The following is a 22365-nucleotide window of genomic DNA, read 5'->3' on the forward strand; positions in this document are numbered from 1 at the left end:
TGGCACAGTCACATACCTGCATTCACAACAATTCAATTCAATTTTATTTATATAGTGCCAAATCACAACAAAAGTCGCCTCAAGGCGCTTCATAGATACAGAGAAAAACCCAACAATCATATGACCCCCTATGAGCAAGCACTTTGGCGACAGTGGGAAGGAAAAACTCCCTTTTAACAGGAAGAAACCTCCGGCAGAAGCAGGCTCAGGGAGGGGCGGGGCCATCTGCTGCGACCGGTTGGGGTGAGAGAAGGAAGACAGGATAAAGACATGCTGTGGAAGAGAGACAGAGGTTAATAACAGATATGATTCAATGCAGAGAGGTCTGTTAACACATAGTGAGTGAGAAAGGTGACTGGAAAGGAAAAACTCAATGCATCATGGGAATCCCCCGGCAGCCTACATCTATTGCAGCATAACTAAGGGAGGATTCAGGGTCACCTGGTCCAGCCCTAACTATATGCTTTAGCAAAAAGGAAAGTTTGAAGCCTAATCTTAAAAGTAGAGATAGTGTCTGTCTCCCGAATCCAAACTGGAAGCTGGTTCCACAGAAGAGGGGCCTGAAAACTGAAGGCTCTGCCTCCCATTCTACTTTTAAATACTCTAGGAACAACAAGTAGGCCTGCAGAGCGAGAGCGAAGTGCTCTAATAGGGTGATATGGTACTACAAGGTCATTAAGATAAGATGGGGCCTGATTATTTAAGACCTTGTATGTGAGGAGCAGGATTTTGAATTCAATTCTGGATTTAACAGGAAGCCAATGAAGGGAAGCCAAAACAGGAGAAATCTGCTCTCTCTTTCTAGTCCCTGTCAGGACTCTTGCTGCAGCATTTTGGATCAGCTGAAGGCTTTTCAGTGAGTTTTTTGGACTTCCTGATAATAATGAATTACAGTCGTCCAGCCTGGAAGTAATAAATGCATGAACTAGTTTTTCAGCGTCACTCTGAGACAGGATATTTCTAATTTTAGAGATTTTGCTCAAATGGAAGAAAGCAGTCTTACATATTTGTTTAATATGTGCGTTGAAGGACATGTCCTGGTCAAAAATGACTCCAAGGTTCCTCACAGCGTTACTGGAGGCCAAGGTAATGCCATCCAGAGTAAGCATCTGCTTAGATACCATATTTCTAAGCTTTTCAGGGCCGAGTACAATAACCTCAGTTTGATCTGAATTAAGAAGCAGAAAGTTAGCGACCATCCAGGTCTTTATGTCTTTAAGACATTCCTGCAGTTTAACTCATTGGTGTGTGTTATCTGGCTTCATGGACAGATAGAGCTGGGTGTCATCTGCATAGCAGTGAAAATGTATGCTATGTCTTCTAATGATACTGCCTAAGGGAAGCATGTATAATGTAAACAGAATTGGTCCTAGCACTGAACCCTGTGGAACTCCATAATTAACCTCAGTGTGTGAAGAGGACTCTCCATTTACATGCACAAACTGGAGTCTATTAGATAGATATGATACAAATCACTGCAGTGCAGTACCTGTAATACCTACAGCATGTTCTAATCGCTCTAATAGGATATTATGGTCAACAGTATCGAACGCTGCACTGAGGTCTAGCAGGACAAGCACAGAGATGAGTCCACTGTCAGAGGCCATAAGAAGATCATTTGTAACCTTCACTAAAGCTGTTTCTGTGCTGAGCTCTGAAACCTGACTGAAACTCTTCAAATAAACCTCTGCAGATGATCTGTTAGCTGTTTGACAACTACTCTTTCAAGGATTTTTGATATGAAAGGAAGGTTGGAGATTGGCCTATAATTAGCTTAGACTGCTGGGTCTAGAGATGCTTTTTGAGTAAAGGTTTAACTACAGCCAGCTTGAAGGCCTGTGGTACATAGCCGATTATTAGAGATAGGTTGATCATATTTAAGATCGAAGAATTAATTAATGGCAGGACTTCTTTGAGCAGTTTTGTAGGAATGGGGTCTAAAAGACACGTTGATGGTTTGGAGGAAGTAATTATTGAAGTTAACTCAGAAAGATCAATTGGAGAAAAAGAGTCTAACTTAACATCAATGGTACTAAGAGTAGCTGTAGATAATATTACATCTGTGGGATGATTATTGGTAATTTTTTCTCTAATGATAAAAATTTTATTTGTGAAGAAGTTCATGAAGTCATTACTACCCATATGGAAAAGATATATATAAATCTTATAAAGTTTGTATCTGTCTTGTGTGAAACTTGTATGAAAAGCATATAAGAGTGAAAACAGATATAAGATGCCTTGAAAAATTATATAATGAAACTTGTATGTTTTGGATACTTACTAAAACAATGTATGAAAGTAATGCGAAAGTGGCCACTTTCATGAGTAATCACATATAAGTTTTTACTATTTCTTTTCCGTATGGGTAGTTAACGTTAAAGGGATGGTTGGCTCAATAGAGCTCTGACTGTTTGTCAGCCTGGCTACAGTGCTGATGAGGCCCTGATGGTAAAAAAAAAACAACTACATTTCCGCAAAAATGACGTCACTTCCGGTTTAGGGCAGGTGGACATGCAAAAAAAATGCGCTGACGTTTATTCCAACGTAGGAAGTGTTACAAACAGCTGATCGGATCGGCAAAGCGTGTTTCTGGAATATTATGTTTTTGTTGCTGCAAGCGCTTTTTATGCAGTTTTTGCAAAGCCATATGTGGAAGGAAACTGTGACCGAGGACAAGCTGATGGCATAAGATGTCAGTACAACTCCTCCGGTTTCATATGCAAAAAAATGTATTGCGCTAGCTTACGTGGTTGAAGAGCTACCGGGATTTAAAAATAGTTACGCAAAACAGAGCGTGCCCGCTCCGACCGGCTTTAAAGGGTTAATAGCCTCAATACTTGAAATGTGCAGTTCACTTGTATTTTTATTTTTATTCCTATTTATTCTATTTATCCCCTTCGTATATTTTATTTATATATGTCTCTGTATTTATATATGTGTATATATATAATATTCTCTGTAACTTCTGTCGGTGCTGTGCTTTTGGAAACTGAATTTCCCAGAGGAACCCACCCGAGGGATTAATAAAGTTTTATCTTATCTTATCTAACATGTTTGTACTCTCTTGTTACCTCGACCAGGTCCGCGGCTCCGAACCGTGGAAAGGAGACCTCTGGCTAATACTTTGGGTTCCGTGTTGGGCTCGTAGCCGGGAGCTAGCTTTACTGTCTGGGTCAACTTTGCTAGCGAGAGACAGAGAGAGGCATTGAAAGGCTGAACTTACTTGTTTTGGAGGAAAACACAAACACAGTGTACAGTCGAGTCTTAATAGCTTACTTACAACTTGGATCGTGAGGCACTCTTTTTGGCTGCAGTGGTTATTATTATATTTACATGCTTCCATCTCCCGTTTCTGGGCAGTAGCACCTCATACTTTTCATATTGCCTTTTTCTCCCTCCCTTGTGCTCACACACACAGGAGGGGCAGTCCCACATGTTATTCCTGGAGCAAGGACTACACCACCCATGAGGCTACAGTCTGAAAGGGCTATGCCTGCCTAACACTCTGCTCATATTGCCTTCATATTAAATCATTTTTTGAATAATAACTTTGTAAAATATTTCTTCACATCAAAATGTGGGCCGCAAGTAGAGGTGAAGTGGGCTGCAAGTTTGAGTCCCCTGGTTTACAGCATCCTGCCATGCGATTGCATTTGTCTCTAACCATCAGGAACCCTCATGTAAACTTTTATCAAGTAGAAAAAAGTTAGCATTGATCCTCCAGCTTCACTGTGTTTGTGTTATGCTGTTATGCTTGCGATCACATAGCACATCATTATATACCAGCTAGCTTCAGTAACCCTACCAATGTCACTGCTGTTTAGTTTTCTGTCTTCATTTGATAGCAGTGCTGTACGTTTGAGTTTTTTCAGAAATTTCTCAGTCAGAAAATTACATATCATGTTTAGCTTCTTCTAACTTCTAACTCTGTTAAATGCAACAAATTCTGTTTTCATGGATGCCTGGATGTTAAACTTAATAGTTACACCTGGTAAAGCAGCAACGCTGATCTTTTTATTACAGATGAAAGAATTTAGTCAGTTTGTAACTCTCAGTGACGCAGCAGTGTTTGTTTGACTTTAGGACCTGAAGAAGACGGCTGATGTTTCTTGGGGCTTCTTTGTCTGTAGGTTTTCTTACTGAAGCTTTCACACGGTAACATCCATCAAACATTTCAAGCACTGCATCTTTTCATGGAGACGGAGTTTTGGACCCAGATTATTGGCCCGGAATCTACGGTGAGTGTAGACACTGTAGACTTGGGCCGATAGGAACGCTGAATCCCACTGTAGACGACCAATCGTCTGGTCGATGGAAGATACGTCACGAAAACAACAACACGCAGCGGAACAGCGAAGAAGCCGGTGTTCCAGATTAACTGGTGTTGCAGATTAACTGGCGTTGGTCGAACAGATGTGTGGTAGACTTGCTTTTCAGGAGCCGCTACCGACAAAACAGCAAATAAACACCAAATGTGTCATCTGTGACACTTGTGAGGTTACCTCAAACACACTCCGTCAGTCTTCATGCTGTTGAACAGCAAAATGTTTTAAAATGTCGTGAGTTTACCTGGTGATATTCTCATGCGTGACGTGATCGCGAAAACAGCAAACAATTAACACTACGCCGATCCTGTTCACAGGACAGCAAGAGTAAATCTTGTCTTCATTATCGTTCCCCTCGTATGTTTTATTTCTCCGATTTCAGCGTTTCTGCTTCACAATTAAAGTGTGCAGTTTACTTTGTGTGCAGTCAAAATGGAGTCGAGTCAACCAGCACCACCTCCGGCCAAGTGCCTTTTCCGATTCATTTTGATGTGCTGAGAATAAATAACCAATACTCAGAGCAGGTCCCGTCAAAAACAAATATTTATTACGCACATATGTGGTAGATCCACCCGACACCACCCAAAGTGCAGTCTGGTAGATCTCAAAGAGGAAATACACAGCTAACTTCCCCCCTCTAAGGCACCTCACTTACAGTCTCAACACTCTTTCACCCCAAGCTGTTTCCTGTTATTCTCTCTTAGCAGCATAAAAATAGGCGATGTCCTGTGCAACTCTGCACAAAGCTTCCTGTTCTGCACAGTTTCAGTCTGGCTAAATAACTTAACCCTCTACAGCATAGCATTGCCCTGAGGCAACAAACCACATTTTCATGCCTTACACTGGCCCTTCAAAAAAAGACAACACTTTTTTTTTGTCAAATAATGCAACCAGACACATCTCTTTCCAATAAAAATGATGAGTTGAAGGTGGGGTGACTTTCATTTTTTTTTTTGGGGGGGGGGGGGGGGGGGGGGGAAGGACCCCTTTCTGCAAGCTGCACTACATGAGAGACATCTCCATTAGGAGGCAAGATAAAGATCACTATTTTACATGTTTATAGTGAAATAAATGTATATTAAAATATACTTGTATGTGCATGAATATGTTAAGAAGCATATTTGATTGTTTGTTCTACTTTTTAAAATTTACTTATACAATAAAACTGTTCATTTTCATTCGTTGCCTCAAGGCAACACTGCGCAGTTAGCCCAATTTTTTTCAGGCAATATAATGCATTTTCTTTTTTTTTTTTTTCTAACCTTTATTTAACCAGGAAAAGTCCCATTGAGATTAAAAACCTCTTTTGCAAGGGAGTCCTGGCCAAGAGGCATATGTGTGTAGAGATGTGTTTGTGTGCATTTATATGATCATAGTCAATGTTTTTTACTTTACAATAAAGCTCACTGTCCTCACTTTCTGAGCACAGAAAATGCACATTCCCTTTATTGTTGCAGTTTCAGAAAATGAAAGAACCAGTAAACTTCTTAAGAGCTCATCTACTTTTTGGAGTTTCTGGGTTCATGTTTAGCTGTTTGGATAGCTAGTCAGACTTCTAGCTAGGTCAATTCAGACACTGTAGAGTATTTACACTCAATATGTTAATTTCTTCCCTTCAATAAAAATCAATCATTCATCAAATAAAATCAGTCGTTGATGTCGTTTGATTGACAGGACAGATGATCAGAGGTGCAGAGTTTTTACCACAATAACTTAGACTTGGACAGAAGAATGGGTGGAGTTTGTGAGTGAAGGAGCAGCCAGTAAAGGAGTACATCAGAGCTGCAGCACCTACATCATAAAAAGAGACCAGACCCTCCTCATAATCCACAAACACCCCCACCTTCTCAGGACCAGGAAGAAGAAAGAGACGGACTGGAGGGTCAGCACATGCTATGTACTCATTTCCATTTCTCAGCACTACAGTCCAGAAACCATTCTGAGGACTCAGTGTGATTTTTCCCTTCCTGTTGATCGACTCTCTGGCCACTCCTAAATCCCATTTAGTCTTTCCTTTAACCTGAACCTCAAAGTAAAATCTGCCTAAAGAGAAACTCTGCTCTCCTAAAACAATAGGACAGTAAGAAAATCTCTCTGAGTTGTCTGGAAGATTCTTCCTCACATCACCACAGTACACTTGTTTTCCATCATCAGACAGGATTAGATTAGTTTGTGCTGTATCAGGATCCAGAGTCACATCCACTGCATACTGTTGGACCCTCTGCAGCTCAGCCTCAAACAAGTCATTCATATATTTCCAGACTGTCTCGTCCAGCTGAGCCACAGCTCTCACCACAGTCCCCTCATATGATGGTGGATGAACTCTGACCTCTGTCCAGTCCTTGCTGGGTGGAGCTTTCAGGGAGGAGAAGCTTTGGAGGAGGTGGAGGTGGTCTTCAGAGCGTGAGAGCTGCTCCACCTCAGAGCTTCTCTCCATCAGCTCAGAGATTTCCTGTTCCAGATCTTTGATGAGACCTTCAGCCTGTTTCTCTGTAGCTTCCTGTTTGTCTTCGATCTCCTTTATGAACTTTTTCAGGCGTCTCTCAACAGACTCCTTCAGAGCCGTGAAGACCTGAACACCTTCTGCTTTCTGTCTGTCTGCAGCATCTTTACTCATCTTCACCGACTCTGTGATCTCCTGAATCTTCAGTCGCCTCTTCTGGATCATCTGCTGAATCTCAGCCTCTGTCTTCTCCAGCTCTGCCTTCTTTCCTTCATATTCTTCTCTCAGAGGAACAAACTCGTGGTTCTTGTGGTCTAAAACAGAGCAGAGCGTGCAGACACATGTCTGGTCGGTCTTACAGAACAGCTCCAGGAGTTTATCGTGCTTCGTGCACATCCTGCCTTCCAGGTTCTCCACAACATCAATCAGCTGATGTCTTTTCAGAGCTTCCTTTTTCTGATGAGGCTCCAGGTGAGTCTGACAGTAGGAGGTCTGACACACCAGGCAGGACTTCAGGGCCTTCAGTCTGGTTCCAGTGCAGAAGTCACAGGGAACTTCTCCTGGTTTGGCAGCTTGTTGCTCTGAGCTGCTGCTGCTGGCTTTCTGCTGAGCTTCACGTCTGAACTGAGCAACCACCTCAGAGATGAAGGTGTTGACCCTCAGCTGAGGTCTAATGTTGAAAGTCTCATTACACATGGGACACTTACAGCTCTGATTCATGTCCCAGTGCAGACTGATGCAGGTTTTGCAGAAGTTGTGTCCACATGGTGTAGAGACTGGATCAGTGAACACATCCAGACAGATGGAGCACAGAAACTGATCTTCAGATCGCAGATTGCCGGCAGCAGACATGTCTGCACTCTGAGGGAGAAAGAAAAGAAACACATTTCATTCAAAATTCAATTTAAATTTCATCTTTTAAAAGAGAGAAACAAGCATCAATAGTCTAAGAAGCTTGGAAAGAAAAGCGAACAGACTTCTATAAGTTTTAAGAAGTTTTAGGTTTCTTTAAGTTTAGTCACAAACTCAGGATAAGGAAGAAGATGACCTTTTCCATTCACTTGATGCGATACATCATTAATATTATTCTGGATCCATTTCTCATAAAACATTGATTTATTTTTGTCTTTAAAACATTTGTTTGTCCAAATCAAAGATTTATGCTTGTAGAGAAGAAGCCTTTGATAAAGCCACCATCATCTATGTTTGTGTCTGATGACATGTTTGATCCAGTTTACCTTGAATATCTAAGCTGATGTATGGAACTTTAACCTATTTAAACCCTTGATTATCAGGATGATTTAGTAAACATCTGTTTAAATACTGAGATTTATTTTTCCACACAAAGTTATAAAGTGCAGCATCGACTGTTTTTTGAATGATTTAGGAACATCTATGACTTTTACAGGATACACTAAGTGAGATAAGTCCTCTGTTTTAGATAAAAGGATTCTACCTTTCAGTGATTGATCGCTCAGGAGCCACAGATCAAATCTATATTTGTCATTTTTGGAATTAAATGTTAAAAATGAGAGATAACCCTCTGAGACTGACATTCCCAAATAAGTCACTTGTTGTTTGACAGGAATACCTTTGATTTCTTTATGGACACAAGCCTATCTGAACAGGACACATTTTATGTTTAAAGTCAGACCTGATACTTCAGAAAAAGCATTAATGCAGTTCATCATTTTTGATCTGAACTCATCTTTAATGAAGACAGCTGTATCGCACAGTTACGGTGTAACCTTGGTTCTCTTAGTGAGAGACTATCTCTCCACACCGTTACATATTCCATATGTACGGGGTAACTCTGTAAGACAACCAGTGAGCAGACAGTGCAACCGAACTGCCGTGAAGATGCCGGGAGTCAATGACAACGCACCCTAGTCAGGGCTTCGTAGACGCAAAGGCCGAGCCAGGGGGTGGAGGCAGCAGTCTGCAGACGCCAGACTGGCCCGAACCGGTCGTGCAGGACGCAGGACCGCAGGTGATTGGCCGCTCAAGGTCTATGAAGGACCACAAGAGCCACGCGCATCGAAATAAAAAATTCTGTGCTTAATTAATGAATTGTAGAATAAAACCTGCATTTGTAAATTCATTTTTGAATTCAAATTTAATAAACTGATTTTTAAAATGCTTTTTAAGTCTTCATTTCAAAAAACATTTTCGAATTCCACTTTAATAAACTGCATTTAAAAAACCTTTTTTGAATTGCACCTTAATAAACTGCAGTTCAAAATCCATTTCCCTCTCCTGTTCGCTCAGGAATTAACATGTGGATTAGCATTTGGATTAGCAGTTGGATTAACAACTTCATTTTAAAAATCCTGCTCCTATTCAAATTAGCCACACCGTGGGATGTAAGGAGCTCTCTGATTGGTTGGTCAGACACAGGCTGTCTGCCAGCTTGGATTTTTCTAGCTCATAGCTTCGCCCTGCTACAAATTGTGTGTGCTTGTACAAAGGCCGTTCAGCCTCGGGATTTACACTCGGCTCGACACGGATAAGTTTAGAATGAAGGGACCCTGCAGCGAAACGGAGAGCTCAACATCTGACTGAGTGCCTGTTTTCACAGTCTGACCACCTGTTTAATGGTGAACAACAACTGGTGCAACAGTGCGAACGTTGTTCCTCTCACACGCTCCTGCACACCAAATCTGGAACTACTGTCCATCATGTGTCGTCCCTTTTATCTACCTCGGGAATTTACATCGGTCATTATAAGTGCCGTTTATATTCCACCACAAGCGGACACGGCCACCGCCTTATGCGAGCTGCATGAGGCACTCACACAGCACCAGACACAACACCGGGACGCTGCGCTTATTGTGACGGGGGACTTTAATAGCGCCAACCTCAAACGCGCAGCGCCGAACTTTTATCAACACATCACCTGCCCCACCAGGGGTGAAAGGACACTGGACCACTGCTACACTACGGTCAAGGACGGCTACAAGGCACAATCCCGCCCTCCGTTTGGCAAATCTGATCACGCCGCCATCTTCCTCATGCCAAAATACAAACAAAGGCTGAAACAGGAAGTTCCGGTTCAGAGGAAGGTCGCGCGCTGGACGGATCAATCAGTGGCCGCGGCCACTGATTGATCCGTCCAGCGCGTTACAGGACGCACTCGATGACGCAGACTGGGGCATGTTCAGAAACAGCTCCGATGATGATGTCAACGTGTTTACGGAAGCGGTTGTGGGATTCATGGGGAAACTAGCGGATGATACAGTGGAGACAAAGACTATCACAACGTTTCCCAACCAGAAGCCGTGGGTGGATAAAACCATCCGCGACGCTCTGAGATCCCGCACCGCTGCCTACAACACGGGACTCACGACGGGGGACATGGACCCGTACAAAGCCGCGTCATATAACGTGCGGAGGGCGGTAAATCAGAATCAGAATCAGAATACTTTATTGATCCCTGGGGGAAATTATTTTTTGTTACAGTGCTCCATTTTAAACCAACATTAAGACAAGACAGACAATACGCTAACTAAGAATAGTACAATATATACATATATATACATACATACATACATAAGTCACTTATAAATAAATATTTGGAAAAGAAACATGTGTAGTTCTAGCAGCAAACAGTGTGTTAAGTGGATGCGTTGTACAGGGAGATGGCCACAGGCAGGAATGATTTCCTGTGTCGTTCAGTGGTGCTTTTCGGTAATCTCAGTCTCTCACTGAACGAGCTCCTGTGACTGACCAACATGTCATGGAGTGGGTGGGAGGTGTTATCCAACATTGTCTTTATCTTGGACAGCATCTGCCTCTCCGACACCACCTTGAGGGAGTCCAGCTCCATCCCCACAACATTGCTGGCCTTACGGATTAGTTTATTAAGTCTGTTGGCATCTGCGACCCTCAGCCTGCTCCCCCAGCATGCAACAGCATAGAGGATCGCACTGGCCACCACAGACTCATAGAAAATCCTCAGCATTTTCTGGCAGATGTTGAAGGACCTCAGTCGCCTCAAAAAATAGAGACGACTCTGGCCCTTCCTGTAAAGTGCTGTGGTGTTTTTAGCCCAGTCCAGTTTATTGTCAATGTGTACTCCAAGGTATTTATAGTCCTCCACAATGTCAACACTGACCCCCTGGATTGAAACAGGGGTCAAGTGTTTCCTGGTCTTCCTGAAGTCCACGATCAGTTCCTTGGTCTTTGCCACGTTGAGCTGCAGATGATTCTGCTCACACCACGTGACAAAGGAGTCGACCACAGCCCGGTACTCTGTCTCATCATCCCTGCTGATGCATCCAACCACCGCAGAGTCATCAGAAAACTTCTGAAGATGGCAGGTCTCTGTGCAGTGGCTGAAGTCTGTGGTGTAGAGGGTGAAGAGGAAGGGGGAGAGGACAGTCCCCTGTGGTGCCCCTGTGTTGCTAATCACCTTGTCAGACACACACTGTGGGAGACGTACATATTGTGGTCTTCCTGTCAGGTAATCAACAATCCAGGACACCAGAGAAGCATCCACCTGCATCGCTGCTAACTTATCACCCAGGAGGGTCGGCCTGATGGTGTTGAAAGCACTGGAAAAGTCAATAAACATGACCCTCACAGTGCTCGCCGGCTGGTCCAGATGGGTGTAGACACGATTGAGCAGGTAGATGATGGCGTCCTCTGTTCCGAGACGAGGCTGATAAGCGAACTGAAGGGGATCCAGATGTGGTCTTACTATGGGTCGCAGCTGGTCCAGGATGAGCCTTTCCAGGGTCTTCATGATGTGGGAGGTCAGTGCCACGGGCCTGTAATCCTGGGGGCCACTGGGACGAGGCGTCTTTGGTACAGGGACGAGGCATGATGTCTTCCACATCACCGGGACCCTCTGCAGACTCAGACTCAGCATAAACAGTTTATGAAAGACTCCACACAGCTGGGGGGCACAGGCCTTGAGGACAAGGGGACTCACTCCGTCTGGTCCAGCAGACTTGCCTGAGTGAAGTCTCCTCATTTGCATCTCAACCTGGTATTGAGTGAAGGTGATGGGTGGGGGAGGGGTGTCAGGAATCTCACAGGAGGCAACATGTGAAGAGAGAGGCTGGCACAGTGGTGTGGCTCTGGATTCCAGGCTGACTGCAGGTGAGGTTGTGGGGGTGGGAGCAGACACTGTGGTGTCGAATCTATTGAAAAACAGATTCAACTCGTCGGCTCTATTCTCACCTCCCTCAGCTCCCCTGCTGTTGGTTGGCCTGAATCCAGTGATGGTCTTCATGCCCCTCCACACCTCTCTCATGCTGTTCTGCTGGAGTTTCCACTCCAGCTTCCTCCTGTAATTGTCCTTAGCCTCTCTGATCTTGTCCTTTAGTAACACCTGGACCTTCCTCACCTCCTCTTTGTTGCCCCCTCTGAAAGCCCTCTTCTTGTTGTTGAGGAGGGCTTTGATGTCCTTAGTCACCCACGGCTTGTTATTTGGGTAACAATGAACAGTCTGAGCTGGAACAATGGAGTCGGTGCAGAAAGTTATGTAGTCTGTGATACACTCAGTAAGCCCATTGATGTCCTCGGCGTGAGGCTCACAGAGTGTTTCCCAGTCGGTCACCTCGAAACAGCCCTGTAGTTCCGCTATTGCCTCCTCTGACCACCTCCTAACAGTCCTGGTGGTCACAGGTTCCCTCCTCACAATTGGCACATAGCGGGGGGTGAGGTGAATCAGGTTATGATCTGACCTACCAAGTGGGGGGAGGGAGGAGGAGCTGTATGCATCCTTGACGTTAGCATACAGTAAGTCTAAAGTTTTCTCTCCCCTGGTGGGACAGTCCACATATTGTTTGAATGTTGGTAGTGTATTGTCCAGTGATACATGGTTGAAGTCACCCGAGATCACAATAAAGGCACTCGGGTGCTGAGTCTGTAGCCGAGCTATGGCAGAGTGGATAGTGTCACATGCAGCTGTGGGGTTAGCAGAGGGGGGAACATAAACAGCCACCAAGATGACGTGAGAGAATTCCCTGGGTAAATAATACGGCCTGAGTCCAACAGCACACAGTTCAGTGTCCGGGCAACAAATCCTTTCTTTGATTGTTATGTTGGCAGGGTTACACCACCGGTTGTTAACTAAAACAGCAAGCCCACCTCCTTTACGCTTACCGCTAGCGATGCTGTCCCTAAAAGAGGCGAAGCAGCGCTACGGGAGGTAACTAGAGTCACAACTCCAACAGAGTGACTCTAGGAGCCTGTGGCGGGGACTAAGGACAATAACGGACTATAAAGCACCAACAACCGGTATGACGAACGCGGCCGTGACTCTGGCAGACGAGCTGAACACTTTCTATGCTCGCTTCGAGGCTGCAGCTAAGGACTCCAACGATGCTAGTGCTAGCGGCGCTAACGGCTGCAGACAGGAAGATACTGCCAGCACCGGAAACCTGCTCGTCATCTCCGAGCATGAAGTAAGGAGAGCCTTCAAGAGAGTGAACACCAGGAAAGCAGCAGGACCAGACGGCATCCCAGGTCGTATCCTCAGAGACTGCGCATACCAGCTAGCTCCTGTGTTCACGGAGATATTCAACATCTCTTTATCTCAGTCGGTGATCCCCACATGCTTCAAAGAGTCCATCATTGTTCCTGTCCCGAAGAAACCCGATGGTGATTTTCCGTTTTTATGGGCCGATGGGTTTTTTTTGTTTTTTTTTCGTAACGGTGTAAAAACTGAAATGTGGTGGATTGGCCAGATGCTGGGAGATGTGTAAAAATAACTCAGTTGTTTGGTGGTGGCTATGGCGGAGCGTCCACAGATTCAGTAACATTAGCAAGTGGTGGAGGCCAGCGGGTGAGGCTGAAGGAGGAGAGACCCGAGGCGGCCGCCCGTCCGAGTGTCAGGTGAACTGAACTTCAGGTAAGAAGTTATGAGATACAGTCTATCTGGGTCAGATATAAACCAAGTTTAGGTGGAGTTTATATTCGTTATGCTGACTTTTTAGTCAGTTACAATAACTCGTACTGCGTGCTAGCTAGCATGACGGAGTTTCTATACAGCTGGGTGGGTGCTATGATGTTACTGATAGTGAACTTTATTTTATTCATAAGGTTAATTATTAGAGTTGCCAACCGGAAAAAATGGAATCGTCCCGTATTGAGAGAAAATATTACGCGTTTCGTATTGAGCTGAGAAGGAACACAGTTTGTCCCGGACTTCAGCTAGAATAGAAAAAGACACAAAGCTGGAGTTATTCTGTGTCTTTGCTGCACAGCTGCCTCTTCTTCTCTCATTCTCCCCCCTCCCTCTCCTGTTTCTACTTCAATCATGAAAACTGATCAATGATCAGCTTTTCTCTCTTGTTTGTTTATCGCCCACTTTGCGCCAGAAAGAGGAAACCAGCGGATGTCGCGCTAAACAACAGCAGCACGTTTAAGCTTGATCAGCTGTTGTTAGAATTTATTTAATATTAATTTCTAGTATCAGCTGATGTTTGCTGGAGCCACAGCTGTAAAGCTGCTGGTCATGATGTCGGTTTGGATATGTGGTGAGAGGGAAACATGAAGATGAAACCAGGAGATGTCCTTACTGGATCATCAGAGCTGTGATGGAGAAACAGGTTTACCTTTTAGGTGACATGAATGAGTTGAAGTTATGAACTGTTTCTGAGAGACAAATAACACCAGGATCCTTTTCTACGTAGCTTACAGCTGGTAACTGTGCAGGGGCGTGTCTAGAAAGTTTTGCCAGGGGGCCAGGCAGGGCATTAACAGGGAAATACTTTTCTTTCTTATTCTCATTTAAAACGTCTAGCTTTTAATAGAAAGGAAGTGCACTTTATTGATCCCCGTGGGGAAATTCCTCTCTGCATTTAACCCATTCACTCAGTGAACCAGTGGGAAGCCATTGGGCACCCAGGGAGCAGTGTGTAGGGACGGTACCTTGCTCAGGGGTACCTCAGGGTAGCTGTTCAAGGGAATCGAACCCCCGCCCTTCCGATCATGGGGCCACCACTCTACCTACTGAGCTATCCCTGCCCCAATAAGTAATTATCTGAATCTTACATCCAAAGTTTTTATCTGATATAAAATGTACATCATACATCATACATATACCAACAAGACAGTGTACATCACTGTCACAACAGCCTTCGTTTTCATTCAAAGGCTTTATGGCTTTTCCTATAATAACTGGTGGGCCGGTCTCTAGTCAAAATGCCTGGGCCGATTTTTTGTCCCAGTCCAGCCCTGATGTGTGGTAAAGACAGAGGTGGGTCGAGTATCCAAAAATTGTACTCAAGTAAGAGTAGCATTACTTTAAAATATTATTACTCAAGTAAAAGTGAAAAGTAGTCGTCAAAAAAGTTACTCAAGTAAGAGTAAAAAAGTACTTGGCGAAAAGACTACTCAAGTAGTGAGTAACTGTTTGAAATGTCCGATTTATTTTATAAATAAATGCTATCAGACAAATAAAAATAAATAAATGTACAAATTTTAGTATTTTCAAAAGGAATAAATGTAAAAACATCAACAAAAATAAGGCACAACAATTCTAATTTCCAGACTTCATTTTTTCACAACATAAAGCTTTTTTCACCAATACCTGCAGTAAATAATATAAATATATAAACAGTGCAAACAATTTCCAGTGACAAGATATGCTGTAAACTTTATATTCATTTCTGCTCCAAATGGCACAGCAGCCTCAGGTAAAAACATTAGCATGAGGCAACTTTAACATATGTTCATACAAGGCAGCTCAGTTTACCATAAATTGTATGGGTTTGCATTTATTTCTGCATATTTAGCAATGCAGGGAGAGCTGTATTGACTTTGATCGACAGCTTCTTGATGTGAGGAACGCCATGCAATAGATCCACACCTCCAGTGAATGGACATGAAAGGTACCTCTCCAGCCCTGCTTCTGGCTTTCCTGACCCCATGGATCCATCATCTTCGTCGGTTAGGCCGCTGTTTGTGCTGGCCTCATCCAGCTCTGAGTCTAGGTGATGTCTGATGAAGTTGAGACCTGTGGAAAGATGTAAGGTTTTCAAAAGAATTAGGTCTGGTCATTATAGTGCTGTATACACTGCCAAGCTGCAGATGTTTGTTTGGAGCTAGCCTCCAAAAGCTGGCCATACACATACACAAAAAATATTGTGTCTGTGTGAGTGAAAGACAGAGAGGGAGAGCCAGAGACAGATTTTGTATGATAAGCTTCATGTTACGGACGCACAGTTTGAGCACTCAGGTCACATCAGAGCATCAGGCCGTATAGTGTGAGACCTGCATCGTGACCTATGAACTTCTAACCCCTGAGATTCAATTGTACAGTTTGAGCAGGAGCTGAATAACGTGACTGAAAAAAATCCCACAGTGTTTGCCCAGCTTAATGTAGACTGTTTAAACTAAACAAGCTGCTGCTTCACATAATAAACCCTGTCAGCCGCAGTATTGCTTCTGTTTTAACAGTTAAAGCAGTAGAGACGAGCTGTTTGCATGTGCGTGGAACTCTAGCGTCATTAACCAGGCTAGCTGTTAGCTTATAGCTCACGCTAGCTAACCAGCGAGCCGTTAAAAGACAGCTGAAGCTGCACAAAACACCCACAACCTTATCTCACTACAACGTAGCGCCGAAAATATGACTCGTAGCTCGAGCTCGACACAGCTGCTGTAACATCAGACTGACATCCAGCAAACCACAGCTAACAGATATTTAGAGAAAACTTACCGTTTCCTCAGGTTACACGAGTTGAGTTGTTTCACGCTGAAAAGTTGTTGTTTTGGCTCTCACTGAAGACACCGACGCTGAAGACATAGCTGTTCTTTTGTGCTGCTTTTAAGAGAAACATTCTTAGTATATGAGGCCAAGGGTGTTCATCCTCTTCAGCTCTAGCGTAGACAACTGGCTCTTCTTTCCGTGTGTCCGCTACTTTGAAACGCTTGGGCCGCTCTGCCCGCCACAGTTTCAAACTGGTCATGTGACTGCATGGCCACATCTGATTGGTGAAAAAGTTACCGGAAACTCCACTGGCGGCATGTTATCTAATGTGTTAAACTAATTTTTTTTTTAAAAAAGTAACGAGTCGAATTTTGCAAATGTAGCAGAGTAAAAGTACAGTTTCTTCTTCACAAATGTACTCAAGTAAAAGTAAAAAGTATCGTGCAAAAAAGGAACTTTAAAAGTACATTTTTTTCAAAAACTTACTCAAGTAAATGTAACGGAGTAAATGTAACTCGTTACTACCCACCTCTGGGTAAAGACAGATAATGAAATGTAATTATTAATACAATATACATCATGAGAAACAAAAGCTGAAATTGATTCATTTTAGTACTTTTCTCTGTATGCTCTGTGATCATAAAGGCCTTAAATTCTGTGATATATACTGTAAATGGTTTTCACAGAGGTCTTAAAGTAGTTAAATCACTGCTGATAGTCTGGTTGTTTATATTTTCACGTTTTTGTGTCAGTAGGGCTGTTTGATGACGATTTGGACTCCTCTGGGAGATGAGGACACACCCACATCTGTTCCATACTGCAGCCATGGATGGTGTTACGGCTCTGAGGCAGTGGTGTGGCTAATTTGAATAGCAGCAGGATTTTTTAAATGAAGTTGTTAATCAAAATGCTAATTCACATGTTAATCCCTGAGCGAACAGGTAAGGGAAATGTTTTTTGAAATGACGTTTATTAAAGTGGAATTGGAAAATGTCTTTTGAAATGAAGTTTATCGCTCAACCGATGATGCCATCTCCACTGCACTCCACTCAGCACTCACACACCTGGACAAAAAAGACTCATATGTTCGAATGCTGTTCATAGATTTCAGTTCAGCATTCAACACTATAATCCCCCAACAGCTCACTCAAAAACTGGTCCAGCTGGGGCTCAACACCTCACTGTGCAACTGGCTGTTGGATTTCCTCACCGGAAGACCTCAAGCAGTACGGGTTGGCAGTAATACATCCAGCACCATCATTTTAAACACGGGGGCCCCGCAGGGATGTGTGCTGAGCCCCCTCCTCTTCACTCTGCTGACCCATGACTGCACTCCATCACACAGCTCCAACCTCTTCATCAAGTTTGCGGACGACACAACGGTGGTGGGTCTCATTAGCAACAGGGATGAGACCGACTACAGAAGTGAGGTGAGACGCCTGGCCACGTGGTGTGCTGACAACAATCTCTCTCTGAATGTGGAGAAGACGAAGGAGATTGTTGTGGACTTCAGGAGAATGCACACCCAACATGCTCCTCTGACCATTGACGGAGCGTCTGTGGAGAGAGTGAGCAGCACCAAGTTCTTGGGTGTGCACATCACAGAGGATCTCTCCTGGACGTACAACACCACAGCACTGGCCAAGAAATCACAGCAGCGTCTCTTCTTTCTCCGCAAACTAAGAAGAGCAGGAGCTCCAGCCCCCATCATGTACACTTTCTACAGAGGCACCATCGAGAGCATCCTGTCGAGCTGCATCACTGTGTGGTTTGGAGCCTGCAATGCGTCCTGTCATAGAACCCTCCAACGCATAGTGAGAGCTGCAGAGAGGATCATTGGTGTCTCTCTCCCCTCCCTCCAGGACATTTACAGCACCCGTCTCACTAAAAAAAGCCCTTTGCATAGCGGCTGATCCCACGCACCCAATGCAAAGCTTCTTCAAGCTGCTGCCGTCGGGGAGGAGACTGCGGAGTCTCCAGGCCACCCATACGGAAAAGAAATAGTAAAAACTTATATGTGATTACTCATGAAAGTGGCCACTTTCATGAGTAAATCATATAAGGCTTACATGATTTACTCATGAAAGTGGCCACTTTCGCATTACTTTCATACATTGTTTTAGTAAGTATCCAAAACATACAAGTTTCATTATATAATTTTTCAAGGGATCTTATATCTGTTTTCACACTTATATGCTTTTCATACAAGTTTCACACAAGACAGATACAAACTTTATAATATTTATATATATATCTTTTCCATATGGGCAGGACCAGCAGACTGAAGGACAGCTTCATCCATCAGGCTGTCAGGAAGCTTAACTCCCTCCCGATTCTGCCCCCTCTCCCCTCTCTCCTCCACGGTCTCACTGAACTCTGTCACACACACACACAAACACACACACACACGCACTCACTGGCCTGCTCCAGTCACTTTGTGGAGCATTGGACTGCCATTACCTCATAAGACTCTGTTGTTACACTATCTCTTACCGTATACTACTACATCTCCATTTGCACTATTTGCCTATTTTGCACCACTATGCCTCCTTACTTGAATATTGTATATTGTATATTGTATATTGTATATTGTATATTGCATAGCTTTTTTTTTGTTATACATAAAACTGTATTGTATTTATTTAAACTTTTACTTTTTAATTATTTTATTTGCATTTTTCTAATCACTAGGGTTTGAGAGTAACGCAATTTCTATTCTCTGTATGTCCTGTACATGTGGCAGAATTGACAATTAAAGTTGACTTGACTTGACTTGACAGATGGCCCCGCCCCTCCCTGAGCCTGGTTCTGCCGGAGGTTTCTTCCTGTTAAAAGGGAGTTTTTCCTTCCCACTGTTGCCAAAGTGCTGCTCATAGGGGGTCATATGATTGTTGGGTTTTTCTCTCTATCTACTGTACAGTATAAAGCGCCTCGAGGCGACTGTTGTTGTGATTTGGCGCTATATAAATAAAATTGAATTGAATTAAATAGCGCTTTTCTACTCTGCCTGAGCACTCAAAGCGCTTTATACAACTAATTCACTCACTCAAACCCATTCACACAAGCACTTCTTCTAAGCTCCTAAGTGCTCTATCTAAGATTCATACACATTCACACTCCGATGGATGCATCGGAGAGCAACATGTGGTTAGTAGTTTGCTCAAGGTTATTTGGCATGCAGAATGGAGCAGCCTGGGATCGAACGACCGACCTTCTGGGTAGTGGCTGACCTGCTCTGATACCTCAGCTACAGCCACCCACTTCAAAAACACTTCTTAGAATGACAATCAGGTTTTAGCTCATTACAGTTCTGTACAGTTACAGAAGGATACAAATAATTATCAGTCAAACTGTTTGTTGAAATAATCCCATCCGATAACACGTGAGAACAATAGATGTGTCACATTCTTTTTGTTATGATGATTTGTGATATGAGGTTCAGTTCTACGGTGGTGATCGCAGGGTGTGCACAGGTCAAGTGCCACTATGACCCTCCAGAAAATAACGAGGACAGGGGATGATCGTTCAGCTCTTTAATGGCAGATTTAGTGTGGGTGTGGGTATGTGTGTGTGTGTGGTTCTACAAACAGAATGGAAAACAGAACACAAATTACAATCAAATTATAGACAACAATAATCACCATATAACATATTACAGCCACATACTTGTCTTATAGGCCCTAATACTAAGCTGGCGGCTTTTACTTATAGTCTGAACCATATTTGACAACAAAGAAAATAAACATCTTCCCATCACTTAACTCTTGTGCCCCACTCACTTATGATGCCAACTAAAGAAGGCAAATACACATAACAAATCCCCAACTCAAACCAAACTCAGTTTGGCCTAGGCGAACTTAGCTTAGCTTAGCCCGCTTAGCTTAGCGATAACTTAGCTTATAGAAAATGTACAAACAGAGGACGTCCAGAGCAATAAAACATACAGGCTATCCTTCTTACACAAGAAATATCCTGTAACTCACCAGTCTTATGGACGCACACTCTCATTGAACCCACATAAACTGCTCCCGAGCATAACTTGTGATTGACACTGCCTTCATGAACACCATTTTCCATCCCAGTCAAAACATTACTCACAAAACGGCCGCGCCCTCTAGTGGCGAGGCAGAAAACTGCATCACAGTCCTGCCTTCAGAACACTTTTGTAACCCACAAACTGAACGGTCACTCTCATTTTTCACATTTTCACTAAACTAAATTTTATTTTATCTAGTTGGTTGTAGCGGAGGCGGAGTCAGTTGGATCCGCTCTCCCTGCCCAGCGACGCAGGGGAAACTAATTCTGTCAGGGATACCCACCTTGGCACAAGACTGCCCATGGTCTTTCCACACTCACCACAGTAAATGCAGTGCATCATGTTGTCAGTGTTACTGTATCTTAGCCAGAGGAACTGGTCAAGCCACTTTCTTTTCTCATTACCCACAGCTACATCCACTTCCATCAGGCCCAGGCTACTCACCTCTCTCTATACGCCTGCACTTTCAAATGCGCCCACACACAGGAACATATGGACCACAGCCAATCACAGAGGTGACTATCTCTGATTGGTTTAGACCACGAAATGGGCATAATGTGTGTCTGTTGGTGACCACTCGGACACTTTCAGAGACTTTTTCTTTTACTCGAATGGCTGGTCGCACCAGTAAAACCTAGGATTTTTTTTTAGTCGCACCATTGAGAAATGAGGTGGTGCTCTAGAGCCCTGAACAGAGTGAAGATTTGTGTAGAAGCAGGAAGTGTGATCAGCTGCACTCACCACTGTTGCTGAGAGGAACCTGATGGACTCCAGTGAATCTTCTTTTAGAGACAAACAGGACTCGACTGCAGCTCTGCTGCTGCTCTCTCACACTGTCACTTCTGCAAAATGACGTTGGGCTTCTTGTTTTTCAGCTGTTGCTCCGCCTCTTCCTGCCTCTCCCTTTACAGGAATCAGCCGGTCTGTACTCAGTGACTGTGTGCAGCGGGTGGAGGAGTGAGGAGTGGTGTGTGGGTTCACACAGTAATGACGGCCTCAGGTGATCAGGAGAAACTACCTGGATTTCCTTTTTCCACAGCAGACTGAGAGCTTCAGGTGGACCCTGAAGGAGGTCTCAGACACAGGTGGTAAAAGTACACACAGTGTGTACTGAAGTAGAAGTACTACTGTTAAAAATACTCCAAGTACTAATTCAACTTCTTTACTCAAGTAAAAGTAAAAAGTAGTGGCTGTGAAATGAGAGTAAAAAGAGCTGATTGAAGAACATTTCTAACACGTGTTTATACAAAGCTAACTGAACCATGTGCTGCATCAACGTGATAATAAAATAATATTATTCACTTTGTTTCTAATAAATATTCCCAGCTTGAATCAGACAAGTTGAACATGAGCAGAGAAAAAGAAGCAAATCCAAATATTCCTGTGTTCAGTTTTCTCCATTTACAGGCCGACTGTGCCTCTAAACAGGAACATGAGCAGGAAGAGGCTGAAGTGGATTCAGCAGGTGGAGGATGCCTAACATCAGCTGGAAAGATTTACTGTGACGTTTGTTTGCTGTTTTCGCCTCGTGCACGAGAACATCACCAAATAAACTCCAGACAGTTTTTAATATTTCACTGTTCAAGAGCAAAAAGACTGACGGACTGTGTTTAAGGCCACCTCACAAATGTCACACATGAAATATTCAGTGTTTATTTGCTGGTTTGTTGGCAGCAGCTCCTTAAAGTCTGTCACACATCTGTTTGACCGTCTCCAGTTAATCTGAGACACCAGTTAATCTGCAACAGCAGCATCAGGCGGCTCAGCTGATCTCTGGTGTGTAGCTGCTGTGCTGCGCTCCCATTCCTCAGTGAAAGCAACAGCAGAACAAAAACTCTCTCGATCCACATGTTTGAAAAGAAAGCTTTTAAACAGATGGACACACTCAGTAAAGGACAAA

General features: G+C 43.7%; 1 protein-coding gene across 4 annotated transcripts in view; it reads right to left on the bottom strand.

Moving 5' to 3' along the window:
• LOC147333447 (E3 ubiquitin-protein ligase TRIM21-like) overlaps nucleotides 1-21341 on the bottom strand; it is a 525380-nt gene extending 504039 nt beyond the window's left edge. Inside the window, exons 1-4 of one of the 4 annotated variants that reach the window (XM_086267297.1) lie at nucleotides 20413-20602; nucleotides 16439-16543; nucleotides 15616-15736; nucleotides 4851-7629 (exon numbers count right to left, since the gene is read on the bottom strand). In XM_086267297.1, coding sequence (XP_086123423.1) covers nucleotides 5962-7620 — 1659 coding nt within the window. In that variant the 5' untranslated portion in view covers nucleotides 7621-7629; nucleotides 15616-15736; nucleotides 16439-16543; nucleotides 20413-20602 and the 3' untranslated portion in view covers nucleotides 4851-5961. Of the gene's footprint in view, nucleotides 1-4850; nucleotides 7630-15615; nucleotides 15737-16438; nucleotides 16544-20412; nucleotides 20661-21206 lie in introns of those variants that run through there. The other 3 variants (XM_086267307.1, XM_086267287.1, XR_015125434.1) reach the window with 3 other exon arrangements.
• Nucleotides 21342-22365: the final 1024 nt, after the last annotated feature.

Source organism: Aulonocara sp. 'chitande type north' Nkhata Bay, linkage group LG3, assembly GCF_057382095.1.
Source record: "Aulonocara sp. 'chitande type north' Nkhata Bay isolate Kocher_YH1m ecotype deep benthic linkage group LG3, A_spYH_male_GT1.1, whole genome shotgun sequence".
Lineage (NCBI taxonomy): Eukaryota > Metazoa > Chordata > Actinopteri > Cichliformes > Cichlidae > Aulonocara > Aulonocara sp. 'chitande type north' Nkhata Bay.